The sequence below is a fragment of the Cheilinus undulatus genome, linkage group 3 (assembly GCF_018320785.1).
Source record: "Cheilinus undulatus linkage group 3, ASM1832078v1, whole genome shotgun sequence".
In the NCBI taxonomy this organism is placed as follows: domain Eukaryota; kingdom Metazoa; phylum Chordata; class Actinopteri; order Labriformes; family Labridae; genus Cheilinus; species Cheilinus undulatus.
The window spans coordinates 24,104,583-24,127,854 of NC_054867.1; the positions used below are offsets into that span (position 1 = coordinate 24,104,583).

General features: G+C 38.7%; 2 protein-coding genes across 6 annotated transcripts in view; one reads left to right on the top strand and one right to left on the bottom strand.

The window, feature by feature from the left end:
* Positions 1–10,710, top strand: part of srpk1b (SRSF protein kinase 1b) — a 36,702-nt gene extending 25,992 nt beyond the window's left edge. For all 4 annotated transcript variants that reach the window (XM_041783177.1, XM_041783178.1, XM_041783179.1 and 1 more), the window contains 10 exons: positions 564–670; positions 755–920; positions 1,484–1,509; positions 1,602–1,842; positions 3,816–4,235; positions 6,228–6,322; positions 6,489–6,596; positions 8,651–8,720; positions 8,865–8,957; positions 9,254–10,710. In XM_041783177.1, the coding sequence (XP_041639111.1) occupies positions 564–670; positions 755–920; positions 1,484–1,509; positions 1,602–1,842; positions 3,816–4,235; positions 6,228–6,322; positions 6,489–6,596; positions 8,651–8,720; positions 8,865–8,957; positions 9,254–9,438 (1,511 nt within the window). In that variant the 3' untranslated portion in view covers positions 9,439–10,710. The remainder of the gene's footprint in view (positions 1–563; positions 671–754; positions 921–1,483; positions 1,510–1,601; positions 1,843–3,815; positions 4,236–6,227; positions 6,323–6,488; positions 6,597–8,650; positions 8,721–8,864; positions 8,958–9,253) is intronic.
* Positions 10,711–11,591: 881 nt separating this feature from the next.
* On the bottom strand, positions 11,592–16,413 carry lhfpl5a (LHFPL tetraspan subfamily member 5a). 2 transcript variants are annotated; one of them, XM_041783306.1, is made up of 4 exons: positions 16,291–16,413; positions 15,658–16,045; positions 13,085–13,321; positions 11,592–11,960 (listed from the first exon to the last, which is right to left on the bottom strand). In XM_041783306.1, exons 1-4 carry the CDS (start codon positions 16,375–16,377, stop codon positions 11,950–11,952), a joined length of 723 nt encoding a protein of 240 aa, XP_041639240.1. In that variant the 5' UTR covers positions 16,378–16,413; the 3' UTR covers positions 11,592–11,949. The 2 variants fall into 2 exon arrangements, with proteins under 2 accessions (XP_041639240.1, XP_041639241.1); XM_041783307.1 differs by lacking the exon at positions 16,291–16,413 and having other exon boundaries at positions 15,658–16,228.
* Positions 16,414–23,272: the final 6,859 nt, after the last annotated feature.

The window sequence follows — 23,272 nt, forward strand, 5'->3', positions numbered from 1 at the left end:
TGGCCCAGTTCTGGTTAAACAGAGGCTTAAGCTATATCTGAGTATTTACAGCAGTGGAGGCAGCGATTAGAGGGTTTTCAGCAAAAGTAAACCCCACCCATAGCGCAACTCTGTATGTATAGCTCTAGTTAACACAGTGGAGGCAGCCATCACTGCCAGCATTCAGTACAAGCAAACGCAACTCTGTATTCTAAGGCTTATAAATTAGCATCACTCACTCAGTCAGTTACTGACTGACTGACTGACTACTTACTCAGACACAGACATTGCCATGTGTAGGGCTGACCTCAGCGGTCAGCCAAAAATGGGTGGATTCAAAACAAAAGATGCTGTATTCTAAGTTATATATCAGATCCAGATGTAAATACCTGGAAATAAAAGCTAAAATGTTGATTCCTTGTCTCATATATTAATCTTTTGATGTCAAACCCAAATGTTTTCAGTCTACAGCAAAAATAAAGGAACTGGCCTCACTTGCTTAGTACTTTTGGAGGGGAGTGTAGCTTCTCAAATCTTAGTCATCTTGTCATTTTCTGTTAGTCCTTAACTCTGTATGTCTTCAGATGTGTGCATGGTGTTTGAGGTGCTTGGATATCACCTTCTCAAGTGGATCATCAAGTCAAATTATCAAGGCCTGCCACTGCCCTGTGTTAAAAGCATTATACGACAGGTAGTGCACATCTAAACATACGATTTTTTTTTTATTATGATCACTGGACTAATATTGTTGTAATTCTGGCTCTTTTCTCTGTAGGTCCTGCAGGGTTTAGATTACCTCCACACCAAATGTAGGATCATCCACACAGACATCAAACCAGAGAACATCCTGTTGACCGTCAACGAGCCCTACATCAAGAAAATGGCTGCTGAAGCGACACAGTGGCAGAAGTCTGGAGTTGCACCTCCCTCTGGATCTGCAGGTCACAACCTTTTCCTTTCTCAGAACTCTGCTGAGCTTTGTTTGTGCTTTGATCGGCATGTTGCTGACAACAAGAGGTTTGCAGCTCCAGTGCCTTTAAGCCTTGGACTGTTGCCTACTTTGTACAGCATAATGATTCTATTCGAGGTTTTTGACTTACCTATTTTCTACATTGTATTGTAAAGAGGCACAGACCACTCATAAACTGTGAATTTACAGATTTCCCTGTTGTATGGGTTTAATCCTCTATGAATGTGATGTAAGCCTTCTGAAACTTGAGGATTTGGACTTAAAAGCTTCTGGAGGTTTCTATTAAAAGAGGAGCATTTAGCTTTGTGTCAGAATGAGTCACCACTGGATTGGTTATGGAAATTACCAGCGTGCTCAGAGGAGAGTGAGTGTGACTCCCACCAAGCAAGGCGCCACAGCAGAGACAGTCTATTAGCAAAGCTTGTAGTAAATCAACTCAGCCACCCGAACAGAATACTAATTACAGAGAGGCGACGCTTACGCCACATATGTTGTCCACTAATGTAATCCTCTGAATTTTTTTGTTTCCTCTAGTGAGCACAGCTCCAGCACCCAAACCAGTAAGTCCCGCTTTTTAAAGACACTTTACAAAACCCTGTGAAAGACAAATCTGCATAGAAATGTCAACTCTTCTCTTGTTCTGTGTACTAAGGTGGCCAAAATGTCAAAGAACAAAAAGAAGAAGATGAAGAAGAAGCAAAAGAAGCAGGCAGAGCTGCTGGAGAAGAGGATACAGGAGATGGAGGGAGAAACAGCACCGGAGGGAGGAGAAGAGGAGGATGAGGAGGAGACCACAACGACAACGACAACTGAGACCACAGAAGACACCACCTCATCAGCCACACTGTCTATGTCGGCAACCATGCAGGACATCGCTAACCATGTTGTCACAGGTATAGAACAGCTCAAGACTTAGAGTTGTAAAAAAAATCCAAAATTAGAGTTTAAATTGTATTTAATCACCTAAAATAAAGGCCTCTCTATAACATATCAAATTTAGATATTACAAATTAAAGCCAGACTAATATACTATATGCCTATGCTTTCCAGTGTTAATGGGCTGATGTGGCTGTATCACAGATATATTGGTATTGGTATTAGTGTTTCTTGATATGTAAACTTTTTGGCTGAATGCCTGAGGTCAGCACTATACATGGGTCTGTATGTCACTGAGTGACTGTCTGGGTTACTGAGTGACTGACTCTACTTTCAGAGCCATACAGAGTTGCATCACCTGAGGAGTAGTGACATCTTATGGCGGTTCATGGAGCATAGTGGACCTCTGCTGACGTCATGATCTGTTATCCTTGCAAAGCAGATGAATTTGCTAGACTCTGTCTGTCATCTGGCAAATCCATCTTGAAAAGCTCCAACCCACAATATTTGTGTTGAACCGAACACTTTTCGGAACACTCACTGTCAGTTGAAGAGAACGAGGTGGTGGCGTTGGCCCAGATTTAGTTGTATTCAAAGCTGTTTCCAATGGCTGCCTCCATGCACTGATTTCCTCAGATGTAGCTTTTGCATAGCACCAGTTTTACTGGAACTGATCGCGTTCTTTATGAAATAAACAACACTAAAAGCAACACAACAAGTTTATAATGTTAAAAATGTTTTTGCTCTTCTGACATCCTGCTTCAGCATGAAATTGTGTTCGTTACAGGGGGAATGGGTTCATTGTGAATGGTTATAAACAACGGCTGCCAGTGGGTTGATTAGCTCGGACTTAGCCACAGCAGCAGTTTTGTCAGAACTGAACTACTTTTTTTTTTTTTTATCAAAACAAGAGCAAAGAGCAACACTGAAAGCTTTCCGTGACAGAAAATGTGTTTCATTCTTATCCCGGTCTGCTTCAGCATGGGTGGGGTTTGCTGGCGTATCCAAAGGTGGCTGCTGCAGTAGCTACTAGCTCAGATGTAGCTGTAGAAAGCTGAAAGCTTGTCTTGGCAGAGAATATGTTTCTACACATCACAGAGAAGCCCCACTGTTAAAAATTGGAGGCAGCGGTAATGATACTCCTGTAGCCGGTCAGCTTAAGAGTATTGAATGTGCAGAATGTCATTTTTTCTTGTTGCTCCGATTGGCCTGTCATGAATTGATCAAATCAGATCTTCAACATCTTCCTCCTCTTCCAACATGTCCCTCACTGTGCATTTGCTGGCAGGTGCACAGTCACATCATAACCTGGGATTTCATCAGCTCCTTGTTCTCATCATCTGAAATACTGCAGTAGTCTGCATCTATGCCATTCCCTTCACTCAGAATGCCAGCCATCATCCATGTTGAGGCCTAAGAGGCTAAAACCAAAATATATTTTATCTCCTGCCCCTTTAAGAGTGCATTTTAGTAAATGACTTTGCAGTTATAAACAATGACTATCCAAAATTGCCTGACATTGCACCATGTCTTTTAGGTAGAAGCACAGCAGCACCTCATCCAGACTTAATCATATGTACATGTGAATTTTGTGTCCTGGTTAAAAGGGATAAATGGAAAAGATGACACGTGTGTATCCTGGTAAATAATCAAAGGGAGTAGAGGCTGAGGGTAGATTGCCTGCAATTTTTGATCACGATGATCTTTAAAATAATACATTTAGAGCAAAGAGAATTTTGGGCACATGTTCTTGTCAAATTTAAGAAGCTACTGCGGACGGTTGTATAGTGACAGAGTGTGATTAATCTTAATTCTGACAGCACAAGTTTTATGCTCTACTTTATACCATGCATTCACTAGTCAAGTTCATTTTTAATTCTTAAATATTCCAGTTGGCTAGCTCAGGTATCATAAGTATTATTAACAAGGATTTGAGGAGGCTTTTTTTGTCATTCTGGAGTTGAATAACCCATAATCTGCATTGCTGCAGACTCGCTTCCTGACGAAGAGCTGCAGCAGATGCCCGCGCCGAAGGAACACAGGGAGACTGAGGTGGAAGAGAACATGGAGGTGAACTGCAATGGCTGTGCCTCCACACCAGAATGCGAGAAAAGTCCAGAGAATCAAGGGACCAAGCAGTTGACAGAGGAGCAGCAGGATCAACAGAACGCCAACCAACCTGACAGTAACACAGATTCCCAGGACACATTAAGTCATAAAGAAGAGCATCAGACCTGCAATGGTTCACCAGAGGAACCAGACACAGAGTTGCTGCAGCTCCCAGCCTCTTTGTGTCCTGAATCTGTCAGCGTAGAGCTGAAGGAGACAGAGAAGGAGGAGAAGAAGGAGGAGGAGATGGACACTCGGGGGGAAACCAAAAGAGAAGAAGAAGAAGAAGATGGCCAGAATGGTGAGTTAAAGAGGGACAGAATTACTGTTTTGTGTCTTCTAGTTTCAGCAATTTAGGGAGCAACAGTTAGCTAAAAAGAGTTCTGAAATCATATCACATGGAATTCTTTTAGAATTTGTGCATCACAAACCTAAGACTGAAATGCAAAATTTTGTATTTATTCACAGTTAACACCACAACTGCATGCTAGAGCTTCTGCTACACTGAGGGACAGAACTACAGCCAGAAGTAGTCGAGTCAGCTTGTCTCAAATGTCTCAAATCATGAAATCTAAAACTTCTTCAGAATCTGTGCTCCTCTTGACTTCTCAGTTAGGCCTTTCAGATTGGGAGGGCTCCGTGACGGTTCTGGTTCCTGAACCTAATTTTGAACCGGCCGGCGTGTTCAAACCAGAAAAAAACTGGTTCGGAGCTTAAAAAGTTGGTTCTCAGCTGGTATCAAAAAATAGTGGTTCTTTCTTGGGAACCATGACATCATCAGTGGGCATGTCATATTCTCGGTTGTAAAGACAAACAGAAAATGGAGAAAAGGTGGTCTGCTGATGGGACCAAATGTTTGGTTGTGATCTGGGCATTGACAGAATTCAAAGTGAAGCTGGAGAGTAGAACCAGGAAGAGGAAGTTATATGCTGAAGCTGTGGAAGAGATGGTGAAGTCAGTGTTAATTTAACTCCCAGTTTATATGAGTTTATATGATTTTCACAGGTTCTGATTTAAAATAAGACCTTGAAAAGTGTTCATATTTTAACACTCATATTAATTTTTAACACAGTGTTGTTTCATTTTTTACACATTTAAGTGTACTTAAAACAATAATAATGTGTTATTTCTAATCATTTTTTGTGTTATTTTGATATTTTTACAACTTTAATTTTTAATACACAAATGCACTCTTCATGCTTGATATTTCCATTTCATTGTAAATATCCGTGCGAAGTCAGGTTTCTTATGACCAACTTTAATAGAGAGACAGGCACAGAGATACTGCAACAAGCTGCAAGCTAACTTCAAGCTGTAGTACAGACGCATTTCTTGCCATATCCAGTAGCTGACCGATGTAGTGGACCATTTCACTCATGGTGCAGAATTCTTTATTATCAAAGACAATAATCCACCAGAAACAAAGCTAAGAAATCCCGGCAATGATTGCTGTACAACACCCAACATCTTAACACATCTTTACACATCTAAACACTGCCGTGGAGCATGATGGGAAAACTCAATCACCCTGATTTGAAATTGCAGTGGGCAGGGCTTAGATCAGTTGACTCTCTACAAAGTTGAATTAACACTAAATGGATCAACATCGTCGACTTAGTCCAACTCTGAAGGCCATGTAATTCTGAATGTAGTTAAATTACACTTTGGGGGTTAAAATCAACTCTGAAATGTTTAACACTAAAAATTCAACACTCCAGTTTTTGCTTTGTGGGTTCACCACAATGCTAGCAATTAATTAATGAACTCAAGTAACTGAAGAAGGAAATCCAGGAAGGCAATAAAAACTTAAGCAAAAGTGGAGCTGGGCGTGGCGATGCAGGGCCATCATGTCCTCCCACTTTGGTTCTGCTCACACTGGTGTGAACACAGGCTGGTTCACCAGAAAGCACCAAGGTTCTGAGACTTCAGAACGGAACCAGAGCTAGAACCAGAACCATGTCTATCTGAAAACACCTAATGACAGTAATAATGCTATATAATTCTAAAAGTGACCGGTTATATCCACCCATAGCCTTTAAAGCATGCAGAGGTACTTGAGTCTGCACACCCCAGTGAAAAAAGGGACCGGATTAGAAGGAGGAGTCAAAAACCTCCTCTTGTGCTTGATCCATATTATAGTTTGACAAAAGCATTTAGTGTACATTTAATTTAGATCGCAAGGGACAGTACTAAAAAGTGGTAAATGGGTATTGTGTGCCACCATTTTATTTGTCTCTTTTTGTGTTATTCTTGCTTCTTATCTACCTTCTCCTTTGCTTCGTGTGTTTCACAGGATCCTCAGGCAGTTTGTTAGTAAACCCCCTGGAGCCTCTCAATGCAGACAAGGTGCAAGTAAAGATTGCTGACCTCGGAAACGCCTGCTGGGTGGTGAGTGCAGTTATGCACTGGCACTTTTGTATTTTCAGTGAAGGCGTCTTACTGTGACGTTGAAAGTTTTGCCCACTGGGATTTTAAACCAGATGGAAAATGCCTTGTAAACACCCACTCAGGTTGTTAAAATGTGACACAGCATTTTCCTCCCTTTTACTTGCAGAACAAACATTTCACAGACGACATCCAGACACGACAGTACCGTTCTCTTGAGGTGCTGATGGGAGCTGGCTATAGTACACCGGCAGACATCTGGAGCACAGCCTGCATGGTAAAACACAAATGCACACTGTTGCAAACACTTTTAGTCCCTGTAAAAATATTAAGAGCTTTGAAAAGTGAGGAAATCTGTTTAGTTCCATCATTGTGTGTGCAAATTAGTTCTCATAAACATGTTGAATTCATAACTCTGTAAAATGTTTGGTAACTTTTTTTTTCCCCAAAATATTTTCAAACAACCAAAGTTTGGGAACAACCAAGTAGCAACCTCAAGTGTCTAACAGTAAAGCCAAAACTGAAGTGCAATGTGCTGCAGTACTCAAGTGTCCATCTGAGGAACTGCAGTTCTCCAAAAAAAAAGGAAAGAATTCCCCATTCAGCCCCATAATATGCCCATTCTTACAGAAGAAGTACACAAATGTACAGCCTGCTTTTGGTCATTGTAGTTCATTTCTCAACTGTTCTAGACTAAAAAGGCCAGAATTTTTAAAATAACTTACATTTATTTGTTTTTGTTTTTTTTTCAAGGTCAGGAGTTATGTATAATTAGACATGATTAGACTTTTTAAAAAATCAGTTTCTGATTTTAAACTGCTATTTTCAGAATCAGAAATACTTTGTTAATCCCAAGGGTAAATTGGGTTAAGTTTGGAATATGCTACCTGGATCATAAGCAAGACGAGTATGTCACAGCAGCCAAGATCTTACAATTTCCAAATCTAAATATCACATATACATTTGGCTGTATGTATGGCTCCAGTCCCCCCTGATATTCTGCTTCCTGATTAGCTAGAAGTAAGTTGGAGACAGCATTTCCAGTACGGCAGGGGTGTCAAACTCAAGGCCTGAGGGGCCAAATCTGGCCCATGGTAGAATTATACCTGGCCCACAAGATCATATCATGTCTCTATAATAATTGGCCCAAGTTGAAAAAGAAATTAAAAATTGTGAGATGCAAAGTTACAAATACGAAATGAAATGAAACTACTTAAACTCAGGATTTTGTGTTTTTATTTCATATTTTTGATAACATATTCCTTTATTAGTCCCACAAAGGGGAAATTCCAAATAAACGGCAGCATTCATACAAAATATGAATAGTATTTACAGCTGTCGTGTACATGTTGTGTATATTATGCATTGGATAGGGGAGATATTTGTTCGCACAACTATATTTCTATATATATATATATATATATATATATATTTCTATATATATATATAGAAATATATATATATATATATATATATATATATATATATATACAGACGTGTACAAATGATACATGTAAATATTATTTATTGCACAGAGATTATTTGGATTATAGTTTTTGTTGTGTGGCCTGTTCAATTCATAATTTTCACATTTTAGCTCGTATTTTGAACTTTTACATTCACAAGTTTAAATTTTAAGTAATATTTTGACCTTTTATTGTCATGATTTTGAATCCTATGTCATGCTTTGACTTTTTCAACCCCTTGTCCTGACTTTTAATCCCATATTTTGAACTTTTACTGACAAAGTAAAATTTAAACTCATATGCTGACCCTTTAAAACATATGATTTTAAATTGTATCTCATATTTTTACCTTTAAAACTCATGATTTGGCTTTTTATCTTGTATACTTGCCTTTTAAAAACATAATTTTGACTTTTAATTTTGTGTTTAGACTTTTTGAACTAATATGTTTGACTTTCTCGCTCAGATTTGAAGGCTTTAAACTTAATCCTCAATGTATTTTTTGATATATATATATATATATATATATATATTTCAATCTCAAAATCATTCATCGTCAGTCTTAATTTTTTTCCCTCATAATTTATCACTGGTAAAAAAGGGGTTGACAGTTTCTGTTTAAACGTTGACCCTTGTTAGGCTCTCAGGTTAGACCTGATTTCAGAATCCGGTCCCTGCTGTGATTGAGTTTGACACCTGCAGGCAGTCACTGGGCTTTTATAGTACCTATTCAGAAACCAATGACCCCAACGACGTGATAACACTGAGACAATGCCAGTGTTTTATACATGACGATGATTGTGACAAATTTTTTGAAAATGTAATGTTCAGATTATTAAGTTAAAGTGTATGTGTTTGTTCATAGGCCTTTGAGCTTGCCACTGGAGATTATCTATTTGAGCCCCACTCCGGAGAAGACTACTCCAGAGATGAAGGTCAGTTAGCTTCCTCTATCTTTGTCCAAACACACATGAGGATTTAATGGGGGGTAATTTGAATGTAATGGATACACTGAAGACTTCAGCCTCTTGAGATGTTTGGTCATGTTCATCTGCTGTTTCTTTCTTTCCTCCCTGTAGATCACATCGCGCTGATCATAGAGCTGCTCGGTAAAGTTCCTAGGAAGCTGATCTTGGCAGGCAAATACACCAAGGAGTTTTTCACCAAGAAAGGTAAACATCCTGCCACATGCCATGTGGTATAGTTTAATCTAGTGCAGCCTAAGAATACACTGGGGTCCATAAGTTGATATTTCAGACTGGAGCACCTGGAGGCTCCATGGAACAGCCATCTGCTTCATCTGAGGACAGAACTTGCTAATTAAATCTAGTGCTGCTATTTCTAGTTCATTGTGGTGGTGCAACAAATGTATTTCAGCTAACATAAACCGTACAAAATCAAAATACTGCAGATTGTTTTGAAACTCTGATACGTTGCACAATAATTTAAAAGTTGTATTTCCTCCCAGGTGACCTGCGTCACATCACCAAGCTGAAGCCATGGGGATTATTTGACGTGCTGGTAGAAAAGTACGAGTGGTCCAAAGAGGAGGCGCACACCTTCAGTAGCTTCCTGCTGCCCATGCTAGACCTGGTGCCTGAAAGGCGGGCCACAGCAGCCCAGTGCCTCTCACACCCATGGCTCACATCATAGAGGTCACCCTGTGCACACCTACAGTCTCACATTGTGAAAGGATACATAAGGTTTGAAGATCCTGGGCTTAAAACCATCCAGTAAGCAAACACATTCATGCCTGACAGACCCTGTGACTGCATCGTGCCTGCATCCTCCTGTCATGGCCCTCAGAGGCCGCCTACACATACTTTCATGAACACAATAAAAAGAGAGACTGCTGCAGAGTCTTGGTCCTGTTTGGATAACACTGGTGATAGAAGGAACTATTGGGCTTCTCCCTTTATTTATAACATTTTTTTACTGGCTGCTTACTTATCCACCTCACTCTTGTTTTTCTTACTCCAGCTCTTTCTCTGAATCCAATTTAATTTTTGTATTTTTAACAACACATGAAAAAGGATTTGCACTTGCCTACAAATACAAAAAACGCAGGATGTAGGAGGGAGTTAAAATTTGCCATCAAACTAGTCATCACATACCAGCCAAATCTGTCTCTGTTCAGCTGCCGTGCTGGCTGTACCAGCTTTTTTGCTTTCAAATCTTCCAAAAAAGAGAGTCGATGACCGCATAATGCTAACAGGCATGATGAGGAAGTAGTAACCATATTGTGGTAATGTCATGGCTTAACCTGATCAAGTTTTGTACATTTATATACAGATAAAATATCATTATTAGAAATTCAACTGGGTCTGGGAAGAGAAATCAGAAATCAAACCATTTGAATAAAACATCATCCATATTTTTTAGCTTCAGCATTTGGCAAGTGCTTTTTTCTGAGAAAACTGCAGAATAATGTGAGAAACTTCTGCTGTACATCAAGAGTCAGCATGAGACAGCTTCACACTGTTTTGTACCTGGGCAACGTTTTGCCTGTTTATAAAAGCTTCACAAATCTCCTGCTTTAATTAGAATATCTGGTGCACAGTTCAGTGTACCAAAGCGTCTGGATTTGGTCCCTCTCTCTTTACAAAGAAAGCTTTGAACAGTTTCTAAAAGAGACCTAGACTTAAGCCAATCTAAACTTTCCTTTCACACTTTTAAAGATGCCACAAAGAATGTTATAGTTTCCAGTTGTGCAAAAACCCGAGCTTCATTTCAAGTTCTTCTTCCTTTGCACATGGAGGTGTTGTATCTTAAACTGATAGATTGTACTTATTGCTGTAGTTATTGCTTTGAGAACCCTTCAATCCATTCTGCTTGTTTTTCTACAGACTTCTCTTCTGTCCATGTCTACCCTCTTAATTTGTCATTTTTTGTAGGCAATAAGAATAAATATTTTTCAAAATCTTATGACATGTTTGCTTCTTATATCTGCAGTGTTTTAATTCAATGCCACATTATAAATATATGCAGATACACCAACTACTTCATTGAGTACATCTGTTCAACTGCTCATTAATGCAAATATCTAATCAGCCAGTCACGTAACAGCAATCCATACGTGTAGGCATGCATGCAGGTGATCCTTTGAAATTCACAGCAACCATCAGAATGGAAAAGAAATATGATTTACGTGACTTTGAACGTGCCATGGTTGTTTTTTGCGAAATGGGCTGTTCTCAGCGTTTCACCAACTGCTGGAATTTTCACACATAACTATCACTAAGGTTTACAGAGAACGGTGAGAAAAAGAGAAAATATTCAGTGAGCAGCAGTGGACTGACCAGCATGATGCAAGCTGATAAAAAGGCAACAATAACCTGAACCATTCATTACAACCAAGGTAGAGCATCTCTGACCGCACAACATGTCCCACCTTGAAAATGATATCCAACAGCAGCTGGAGACCACACTAGGCACCACCCCAGACAGATAAGAACAGGAAACTGAGGCTACAATTCATACGGGCTCACCAAATTGGATAAAAGAAAATCAGAAAAAGCTGCTTTGTCTCGTGAGTCTGCATCTCTGCTGTGACATAAGGGACAGACTCTGAAAAAAACGAAAGCCTGGCCATGGCACATTGAGGCAATTAAACTCTCCCCTGTTCTGGGTCTGGTTTAAACTTCTTAAAGTCAATGTTAAGTGTGTAAGCCGGTAAAGGTTCTGTATTTTCCCAATTATGACAACTGAAATGTTAACTCTTTCTAAACATCACTTTTATGTGTAAGCATGCCAAATGAACTGCTTTTTTATAGCAATGACAAAATTAATCAGTCAGGTAATTACTGTCAAAGTGTAAAAGACATCTTTATTTTACATGTTCAGTTGTGTCACAAATGTCATTTTAGCATTTGTTACATTTATCCTTCCAGAAGTAGCAATGATGACCAGCTGTAGATCCCAGACTGTCTTCACTTGTTCTCATAAAACCTAAGACCACACTGTCCAAGTTAAAAGTGTATACAGGCTATTTCAAGTCTTTTGATGAACTTCAAATCTCAAGAGCAGGGTAAGTCTCTTAAAGTAAGTTATCTTTATAATGGTATTTAAACTTCTGAAAACACTTTGAATCTCTAAAGTAAGCAGTTCTTAAATTCCTGTCTGAAAAAGTCTTGACGGTCTCTGCCCCTTTTGTCCACAGGAGGTCTAGGCGTTATCTGCACAAAGAGAGAACAATGAAAGAGAAAGGTTTTTAATTAAAGGTAGCATAATGTTGTGTCAGCAAGGCACAAAACTCATGGTTACAGTGGTGGACAATTTGAGAACATCTGTAATAAGTTAAACAAGACATCCTGTAATTTTTTCATCTTTGTTTATTGTTCACATGGTGAGTATGTTCCATCAAAGTTAATGTATAAAAACAGGGCCCTGCTACAGGTTGGACCTACCTCTCCAGGTAAGAGATGAGAAGCAGAGGGTTATAAAGGCTGTTTGGTCTCAGAAATATGTTCTTCAATACACCCCTGCCCCTTCGATTTCCATGAGCAGAGGTCATAATAGCTGTCCAACAATAAAGTACCAATTCAACATTCAGTTCTACTACTATATTACAAAGGCTATAGGTTCAGGGTGTGGGTTTTTATTACCACCTTATCACAGTATTTGTGATATTTTACATATATTTTCATTGCTATTTGTCAATTAGCAAAAGTTACTTTCAGTCATTGGTCTGTTAAGAGAAAATACAGCACAAACGACAGCACTGTAAAAAAAAAAACACTGCATTAAAATATGTCTTTTGCTGCTCAAACATCAAATCTGATACTTTTTATCCATTATTTCCTACTAGTTAAGGCAAACCTACATTTCTGTGCTGCAAACAAACAGTGACATTAAGTTACAAAGTGTACTAGTTTTAATGCTGGATTTATGGCAATGGCAATTCATCTAATTGTTTTTTGGTATTATGCATGTCAACCTTACAGAGGAATGAATCCTCTGGGAACCATGAATGCTTGTATAGCTTCTTATAGCAAGCCATTAACAGATCATTTGATTTGAAGCTTATAAACTAGAGAACCTACAAGGACATGCTGCTGTAGCAGATAATATGACAGAACATCAATGCCAATATTGAATTTTCTGACATCCTTGAGATTTTAAGGCAGTCCAGACTCTGCTTCTTCTTTTTAAATTTTCCTTAAGCTGATCACATAGCGCTCACTCTGAAAACTTAACCTGTTCATTTAATTATCCTTGTACATCTTTTTCCTCCAAGCTGAAACATTACTTCCTCATTTTATCCTCTTCAAGCCTCCATCTTCTCCCACCACACCCCTACCTTTCTCCTCCACCTGGAAGTCCTCGGGCAGCAGCTTGTCCTGTCGGCTGCCCAAGCTGAAGGCCAGGAAGGAGAGAATGAGCGAGTCCATGATGCTGATGATGGCCAAGATGTAGGCCCAGCGCACCGTACAGTTACCCAGCGTGTATTTGTCAGTCCGCTGGCCACACATGCGCTTCACCTCATCGGAGTCCCAGCCATCAGGGTAGATCATACATCCGATCACCATGCATGTACCTGACAGTGATAAAGACACACAATGAGGAATTCTGCTAAACATTCATTTAAATATGCTAACTTTAAACAATTTAAATCTAGGAATTCTTTGTAAACAGATATTTATTTAAGCTGATTTGAATGAGAGCATCTAGCTGCTGTTGGAATGTGAACATGTCAAAATCCACTGCTGAAAAAAGAAGAGAAGTAAACATTTAACAAAGAAATTTAACATGTACACTTTAGGTACACACAAACAAACACAAACAGGTGAGCTGCCAAGCACTTTTATAGCATCTTAACTCCAGATAGATGAGTTTGTACATCTATTATTGACTCTAAAAGACTGCTACGTCAGCATGCAGAGCCACGCAGACTATCAAGTGACCAGAAGAAACATTAGCCTACTTCACTTTCACTTCTTGAGCCTTTAACACATTTATACCTTTAAAAAGCTCTCTCTGTCTCAGCCTAACAGCTGTTATCTAAATGAAGTAAAATGTACAATTCCCTCTCAAATGAAGTGGTTTGTCTGGACACCACTGATGAAGTAGTGATAATAACGTTTTTAGTGGCACATAGAAGTATAAGATAGATAGATAGATAGATAGATAGATAGATAGATAGATAGATAGATAGATAGATACTTCATTAATCCAGAGGGAAATTAAAGATAAACTACTAAAAACTCATGCTATAAACTGCTATACTATACTAGCATTACACTATACTTTTACAGTATACTATTCTATAGACATACTATCAGCTATAAACTCATGCAAAAGCACTCTGAAAATATGATTCTGTTTTTGGTACATGAAGCAGCTTGTGAACAGATGTAGCTGCAATTGAAAGGACGAGTCTGTAATGAGACAAATAATGAGATTAACCTGAAGGTGTGCTGTTACACTTTCTCCTCTCCTTTTTCATGATCTGCACACCTGCTATGCCGCAGGTTTTGTGTCTATGTGCTCGAAAGAATGCTAGACTTTTCTGTCTGTTTTACATACACCTTTATACCTCTTGCCATGCAAGTTTTGTAGATTGGCAAAAAAACTAATATTTCACTGTATATTTCTTTCAATTCTGATAAGGCTTATAACTTTGCCATACATAACAAGATGAAAACACTATCATGCTGAACTCTGAAACATTTATGTGAATTTAGGCATTAAAGAGTTCAAATCAGGCAACATGGCTAAATTCAAGAGTAAGGAGGGTGGAAGATTCGCCCCACAAGACTAACTGCTCACAATCATGTTCTGGCTATGTAGGTTAGATGGGTGTGCAGTAATATAAGACAGAGCCCAGCCACACAGATGCAACCCAAGAAGAATTCAGTTGATACAATTTAGTGTTCATAAACAAAGGGACCCTGCGACCCCCAAATGGTTAAGTGGTATAGAAAATGGATGGATGGATGGATGGAAACAAAGGGAGTTGACATACAAAATGCCATTTTGGTAAATGTCATATGTTCCAGCTTTGATGAAGTCAACTATGAACAAAATGCAAACTGTTGCATATCAAAGCTCATAGCCTATTTCAAATCTACATTTAGTGGTCGTTATATGTGATGATATCATGCCAGGACCAGTTATTATGTTAAAGGTTGTCCAACCTTCTGTCAGGGCCATTCTTGTGAGCATATCTTTCGGAATGTGATTTTTGTATGACTATGCACGAATATCCACTCTGACTCAAGGATGAACTGTTTAAAGTTTGAAGGTCATGGCGTTAACTGATCTCCACTGATTGGCTGAGAAAATCATACTGGTTCTACTGTGAGAGTTGGGGGGAAGCCCTGAAAGAAGTTGACTGAAGTGACCATAAAATGGTTCCTTGCCAGTTAAAGGGTTATGAAATTTTCTTCAACTTATGCTTAAAATGTCCTTTCTGATTCAAGGATAAAGCGATTCCATTTTGGAGGTCATGGTCATTAGGCATCATTTCCATCCCATGCTTCTGAATTAGATCTCTCAAAAATGCTTTGAGGGATTGTTTTTTTTGTAAAATATTGACATAAACTTACACAAATGATATGATTTTGGAGGTCAAAGGTCACTGCAACCTTGCCCTATGTCATAGCCTCTTATTTATGCATGTGAGGTATACACGTGAGATTTTAATCTGTTTCTGATAATTCTCGAGTCCAGACGAACTCAAAAATACAGAGGCATACCATTTTACTACTAATTAAATAATCAGTCAAGAATAGTCTATATTTTGCAGGTTATGGTGTTAATGAATAATGTAAATAAAAAATAATAAACATATACATATTTCCAAAACGCATCCCCCTAAATCGTTTCTACAAGTTTCTACAGCTACAGACTTTGGTGCCACTCAGAGCTCACAGGAGGCCAGCTGCATCCAGGCGCAGATCTTGTAGACGCTGCCTGCGTTGCAGAAGAAGAAAAGGCTGAAGCAGACGATGCTGCCCACCACCAGCAGCATGGAGATCCCCACAAAGAACATGGCCGTCTTAAAAGCTCCGGATGGGATGGAACCGAAGTCCAGCGCGCTGCCTTTGCACGTGAGCTCCGAGGTGAGCGCATTCCCGATGCAATAATGGAAGAGGCCGAAGTACCCAGCCTGCGGGGTGTTCACGCTGTCCCCAATCCAGTACGGCTGGATGAAGACCACCACGGTGATGACGGCGAAGGTGATGGTGAACACCTGCCACAGCACACCCACAGCCCTGGCGTTACGTACGTAGTTGGTGTGGTAGATTTTGGCAGCCTCCTGAGCAGGAAGCATGGTGGGAGAAAGGGTTTGTTAAAGTTGCCTTTAAGTGAGTAAAAACGATGAAAATGTTCAAATGTCTTTCCAGCCAGAAGGTAATACTTTAAAATTTAAAAATTGGTAAAGAGCACTCGAACAAAGCCCTAAACCCTCCGCACATTGCGCTGAAGCAAACGTGAAAAGTAGTTCCTCACTTGCTAACTCAACATGACAAACATCTCCACAGCAGCCTTTGTAAGGGTTACCTGCTGGCTTCTGTCGCTGGTTGTTTCTGCCCTCTGGATCAGCAGGCGGTGTTTCCTCTCCAGGGGACACTGCAGTCTCCACTTCATGAATAACTAATGGTCAAAAGATCCAAAACAATGCTAGATCTCCAGGTGGCTGGCCAGGCTCTTCAACTTTCACTTTTCAAGTCGGAGGGTTTCAGCTTGTTCCTTTGTTTTATTTTAGCATGTTTTATTCTTTTCTGGTTTTGTAAAAAGTCTTTCTGCAGGAGCAATGCCAGATATTCAGGTTTTGATTTTTACTTTAAGAATATATTGCATGAAATGATGGGTTAATAACTTAAAATCAGACTAAAAGGATTGAAAAAAGTTTCTTCCAGCAAGGCTCCCTCTGCCAAGATGTCCCACCTTCATAAGATTTAGTCTGAAATATGCTTTCAAACTCCAGCTTGCTCTTGTTTTCTGCCACAGAGACTCCTGCCTCTTCAGATCCAGTCACTCCCTCCTGCCTGCAGTATCCCTTTCACCGATTCATCTTTTGGACTTCCTTGCCAACCTGTTCCCAGTATCCTTAATCAGTCCTTCACCAGAAGTCTGCCTGGTTTTCACTTTGCCTGTGTTAAACTTGGTAATCAGAATCCACAGTCCTCACACTATTTAAACATGCATTTCTAATGCAGCTAAACCAAGATCAAGCTCGTTAGGTTTGAGTGATGCCCTGCGCATGATTTTAGAGCTATCTCTTTTTTTTTTTAAGATCAAAATCAACTTGGGTGAAGTTAGTTAGATATAATGGTTAGTTTTGGGGACTGGCCCAAATTTTTTTGTCAAGATTCACACTGCAGGGCTGTTAGATCAATTACTGTTCTGCTTTCATAATCACCGAAATATCTCTCAAGTGCCTACTTTACAAATTTTGCAACATAGTTCATAAAAAGCCAATCCCAAAATGCCATAATGGATGGTACAGGTATATGCAATGAATAAATCATGCATGTAAAGTTTCTGTTTACAGTCAAACTGATCAGAAAGTGTAGCTTCAGACCAAACCTGACCTTTACTCAGGCACAAACAAATCAGATCAGCCCTTAAAGTTAATAGATATAATGGTTTCCCATTTATTGTGTTAATTATCAATATCAACTCTATAAAATTTTTAGCTTATCAGAAATAGCCTTTATCAGAAATGCAGTCTTCAAAGGCGAAGGGCTCATCCACATCCAGACAGCCATTGTCTTCTGCATGTCTGATGGAACAGAAGAGCCTCACTTGGTGTCACCTTTATAGCCATCTCTGCAGATGTTGCATGGCTCCTGGTCATGCCTTGTTACTCCTGATTTGCCTTCATAAACTGGAAGTGTTGCTCTCCGGATATTCTCTGGAGGCTGTTCAGGGGTCACTCTCAGAGGTAATGTAACAAGTATTTTAAATCAGAATGTTACTGAATGGCATTGTACAGCAGATGGGAGGAGGTCTTGAGTTAGGGCCTGGAATATGAGAGGTTGGAGGTGCAGGGAACAGTGTGTCTTCCAGTGGTTTTTGTGTGGTCTGCTAGAAGAATTGCTGTTGTTTCATTTGGAGCTAATTACCTTGATTTCACTTGGGCTCAATTGTATGAAAAGATACAGATGCCTTAAAGCAAGCCTGAGTATTTGATGTGGTTGTGGATTTTGCTGAGGTCTTGAAGAACAGTGGCATGTCTTCTGCCTCCATTTTTTCCTCATGATTTCCTATTTCCTATCTGCTGTCTGGGATGTAACAAAATTGTTTTTAATGAATTTTAGAAAGCCACATTTTTAAGAGTCTTCCTTTTATCCCTCTTTTTATCCTCATAATGGTGGATCCATATCAACTTGCAGCATTCAGGCTTTAAAAGCAGATATCTCCTTTTTTCCCCCAGCCTTCTCAAAACTTGAAGATCCAACCTCAGTCACCACCCTGGTGGAGAGGAAGTAGTATTACAGCCCAGATTCATCACAAATCCACATAATGTATGTGGCACTGTGTCCTCTAACTCCAGGGTTTAAATTAGATTCTGCAACTTAAATAAGTCTTTTATGACTATTCACTTGAATCTTGCTGTTGTTGCTACCAAGAGGCCTTCAGGTGCCTTATCCCTTGATGTGAGTTCATCTCCATGAATCCTTAGAGCCAGGCATGGCCTCCTCACTTTGTGGCATGTGTTTACACGGTTTTACATAAACTTTTGCTGCATCTTGTCCCAGATTTTGTGTTAAATTTTGAACTGAAATTTCCATGATTTAGGCTTGGCTGTTTAATTTTCAGTATCTGTGTCCACTCCAGTGTCATCAGTTATGCCATTGCTGCCTTATGCTGCTCTGCTTCATCTTGAAGTTCATTTTAAATGAGGAAATCCTCTGACCCATGCACGGTGTCACGTCTACAGCCAAAGCAGCATGTATTTTTGAGAGCTGGAACCTGATACCTTCTTGATGTTAATGCTTATGATTTGTGGGTATTGCTGATGAACTGAGTCCTTTACTACATTTTGTCAATATTAATTTCAATTATTTTAGCTTTTACTGTAGTTATTGTGGTGGTCCAGATTTTCATTAATTTTTGCAGCCCCTTGTATGTCTTTTATGTCACTTAACAGTCTCAAACTAGACAGACAGAACTACATATGCATTGTAGACGTGAAGGGGGGATTGGATTCTTCAGCTTTTTGCCTTTTTCCTGTGATGTCCCATGCTGCCATGTTGTCTTAAAAAATAGTGGCTCATCCTGGAAACAGAGAAAGACATTAATAAAGTATCAGTAAAAACATTTCACTAGACCAACATCCAAATATAAACTCCCTTAAATTCAAGTCATACATTTTATATACAACAACAAATACATATGTATTTTGATTTTTTTTTTTTTTTTTTGCAGAAGCCTAGCAGGTTTGATTGGTGAATCTTTCCTGATGTTTGAAAGAACAGAAAGCATGTTACTGCAGCCACAGCAATTAGGGGCAGGCAATTACTTTCAGTAGCCATAGTGTTTCTGGAAAAAATTGTCTGCTGACAGGCCTTATATTGCATTTTCTGCTGTAGCAGATAAATAAAAAGCCATTTTTTATTAAATATTATTAAATTATCTACAATCATTTATGACAGCAGAGATATTTTCCTCCTTTAAAGTTAGTTATGAAGGCTCATTTTAAATCCTGTCCCAAGCCGTATCCCAAACCTATCCTCAGTGGTTTTCAAAGTGTGAGGCAGGCCGCCCTGTGGGGTGCAACAGGACTTCAGGGGAGGTGCGGAACCATACACCAAAAATAGGTGATTTGCTTTGCTAACTTCTGCTGTGCATGGGGGAAACTGGACAGAATTACAGTTAATGTAGAGTTGACTATTAAAGTTAGGATATTCCTGCATTGGTCCTGATGATGCTCAATAGCCACAGTGTTTAATTAGCAAAGATGTACACGCTAAAGACAGCATAAGGCTGTGTAAACCCTGGGGTCATATTGAGACAAAAGTACTAAGTGACCAAACCATGGGATATTTTGTCAAGAAGTAAAAGGAGTTTTTGTCACTGAAGGTATTTTAGCGGCATAAACACTAAGACAGCCAGGGCGAATGCAGGTTTTTTGCACCAACAATGACCAAAATTGATAACCAGACGAGGCTGAAGATAGAGGATGGTCTATTGTTATGAAATCCTGCATCAACTGCATTGATGCAAAGTCATAATTCCCACTAAATAAGCAGGTAGAGCATTAAAATCAGGTCCTATTGGCAATAAGTTCATAACTGAAACTAAATAGCTGATTGCCTTGGAGAGATAGATGTTTACAAAAATATGCTGAACAAAATATCAAAAATATAAAAATGTTAAAATACAAATGCTTAAAGATGAGACATAGATGTTTGAAAATAAAGTTGTTAAAATGTTTTTTTTTTTTTTTTATATGGTGGTGGGGGTCCAGGGAATAGATTATTTTCTCTTGAGGGACGCTCACTTTCCTACACTTTGAAAACCCCTGCTCTAGATGCATTAAAGTGGTTTGACTTTTAATTCTGAAATAATAAAGTGTTTGTCATGTAACTAGCTCTGGTCAGGAGAAGATGTTTATTTGCTTCTTCTTTCTTCTGTTTTATTTCAGTGTTCCTGACATTAGCATGCGTCTACAAATATTATGAATACCTAACATTAACTTTGCCTTTAGTCACCAAAATTCACTGTATAGATGCAGACATGACTAAAGGTGATGAAATACTTCACAGTGAGTGCTTCCAAGGAAGAGTTACCAAATGCAACAGGACATTTTGATTCATTTATAACAGGCGCATTGTGCATAGGTGTGTTCTTGCTTCTTCTCTTTACAGCTCAAACCCCAAGATGAAAATGTTTGGACTTAAAATTATAAAATGTAATCTTATTTACACTGAATTAATTCTTAAACATAGATATTAACTCTCTTAAGGAATTCTGTGACATTATCAAATACATTTCTTTTCCAGCAAAGTTTAAGGGATAACACATTAATACTGAGTAGATCAAGAAAGGTTAAATACTTTTGTAACTGAAACAGACAATCTCCTCCTAGACAAACTTTGAGTATATTAGTGCTATTTTTTTCATTAAAGAAGGGTTATTGATTTTGTTCCTCAATTAAAAAGTAAAGGCAGTGGTTGTCTTGATACGCTTGTATCACAGCTGGCACTGAGACCTTTGTATGGGACATAACAGGGAGTTACAGAAAGTTGAAACATTGTTACCTTCTTTTAATGTGATGTCCAGCTGGAACAAGATCATATTGTATCTTGTATTTACCACAGTGTGCCACTAGGTAGAGCTACTGAGCTGTTTAACTTCATCACCATGTCAGAGATTCATCTTTACACAGATGAGAGATGTGAAGTCAGTGTGAAACTTATTTTTAATCCCTTAACAGTAAACGGCTCATTTTTCAGGACCAAATGTTGCCTCTTGGTAAAGTCACAATTTTCTGTGCATGCCTAACAAATGACTGCTCATAATGTTAGAGAGAAGGGCACTTTTCAACACCTATAACTTTTATCACTTTTATCACAGTCTGCACACTATTCGTTAGGAAAGGAGTCCCCTGTTGCAGCAGTCACTTTGATTGATTTAGCTAGCTGTTTGTTTCGAGGCTTGATGCTAAGTTAACCAGAGGCTCACGTATACTCTTTTCCAGCAAGAGTTTCGTCTCAGCACCTGCCCACCTTGGTTTGGATTTGCGTGTAGACTTTTTCCTACTAATCCCTTGATAGTGCAGTCTTTACCAATGCATTTAACAATATTTCATATGAAGATGAAATCTTTTATGTAGGGAGGTCTTAATCTGCCTAATAACAACCAACTTTAGAGGTATTTTAGTGCCATTTTCTTGTATTTTTGTAGGTAGAATATTGTACAGTTGGATGGTCAAAAATGGAGAACAAAACACCTATGTATATATTTGTATATTTTTTACAGTTACCTTGATTTTGGCTCACTTATACATCTTGTATGTTTAATTTGCATGGTGTGGGCATTCCTAACAGTCTTTGAATGCAAATAATGCCATATTGGTGTCTGTATAGTTAAGAACAAAAATTATTTGAAACTTCGACATTTTTAGTGGGGAAAAAATGCCTTTTGATACATTTGTAGTCTGCATAATATACATTAATTTATATCTTGATGCATGTCATTTAATGTTGTATACTTTTACAACATTCTCTAAATTTGTACCTCTTAAAATGACAACTTTGTAATATTTTGATGTATAGATTTGTAATAGAATTGTGTTTTTGATTGTTTTTGTGTTTTTGGAGGTCTTGTATTTAATAAACTGCAGTTTAAAAGTAAACTACATTTTTAGCTCACTGTATTAGTTTTCTTTCATAAATGAGGTTTTGCTAAAAAGTAATACCAAACATGAGCATGGTAAAGATTTTCTGAAGTGTTGAAAATTTCAAAAGTAAAGTATTAACAAAATGGCAAAAAAAAAAAAATAGTCTGTGGACTTCTAAGGGTTATAAAACATTCATTTTGGTTGCCACAGTTACCACCAAGAGCGAGCATCACAGTCTAGTATCTGACTATTAAATGTTCCCAGTTTTGCACACCACACTTTTAAGAGGATGCTAGTTTCTTCTTTTTACTGTAGCTGTTCTTCTCTGTTCAGGGCTTTAGTTGTCCTCTTTTATCAACCTCAGCACCAATCATTGGATAACAACATGATGCTATCTCATACGCTGCATTTATTTCAGTAAAATGAAACGATTATATAAGACAAAGAAGTGTGAAACTTCCACAGTCACATTTGGAAGCTAAAATATGCTGCAATTTGTAATGCAGCCAGAGTCAGTTATACCCTATAATGTTTCTGAATGCCTTTGTTAAAGTTGTTAGCTAGTACACTTACTTTGCGTTACTAAACATGAATGTACTGAATTAAAGGAGCTCTTTCAGATCTGAATCAGCCATTACTTTATTGCACAAAGGCGCTTGCTGTGGACATAATGCTTTCCTAGAATCTGATGTTTAACCCAGAGGTCAAAATAGTCCCTGGGATGTCCCTGTGATTGTGACCCATTCTTGTATCTTGTTCCTTTTCTGTTAATATGGTGCATGTAATTTTCCTATATAAAGATCTGCAGCAGGGTGTGTGCATGATACTCTGTGTGTATAAATGTGGGCAGTGGTGTGTCAATGCACTTATCTTTATTAAGTGAAACTGCCCCACAGTGAGAGGAAGGTTGTTTCTAATCAAGTTATTCACAAGAAGCAATCCAATTTCCCATAGAGAATGGAGTGAGATTTCATGTGTGAGAGAGAGGATGTGTGTTTGTGATGCATATGGATGACAAACAGCCTGAGATTTTATGCTTTTCTCATTCATGGGTGTGTTGTGCTTGAAGCTGCTCTCATATGTTGTGTTTTATCAAGATACACAACAGTAAGTATACATCGACTAACACTGTTACATTTTAAATTAAGTGAGCTTATATAAATAAAGGAAGTTTGTGTTTCTAGTGTTGGA

Excerpts from the sequence above, each read along its gene's own strand:
- lhfpl5a (XM_041783306.1), bottom strand. The coding sequence starts at position 16,377 with ATGAAGTGGAGACTGCAGTGTCCCCTGGAGAGGAAACACCGCCTGCTG. Across the intron at positions 16,046-16,290 it reads CCAGCGACAGAAGCCAGCAG|GAGGCTGCCAAAATCTACCA; the intron begins GTAACCCTTACA and ends CTTCCTGCTCAG. Across the intron at positions 13,322-15,657 it reads CTGGATGCAGCTGGCCTCCT|GTACATGCATGGTGATCGGA; the intron begins GTGAGCTCTGAG and ends TATCACTGTCAG.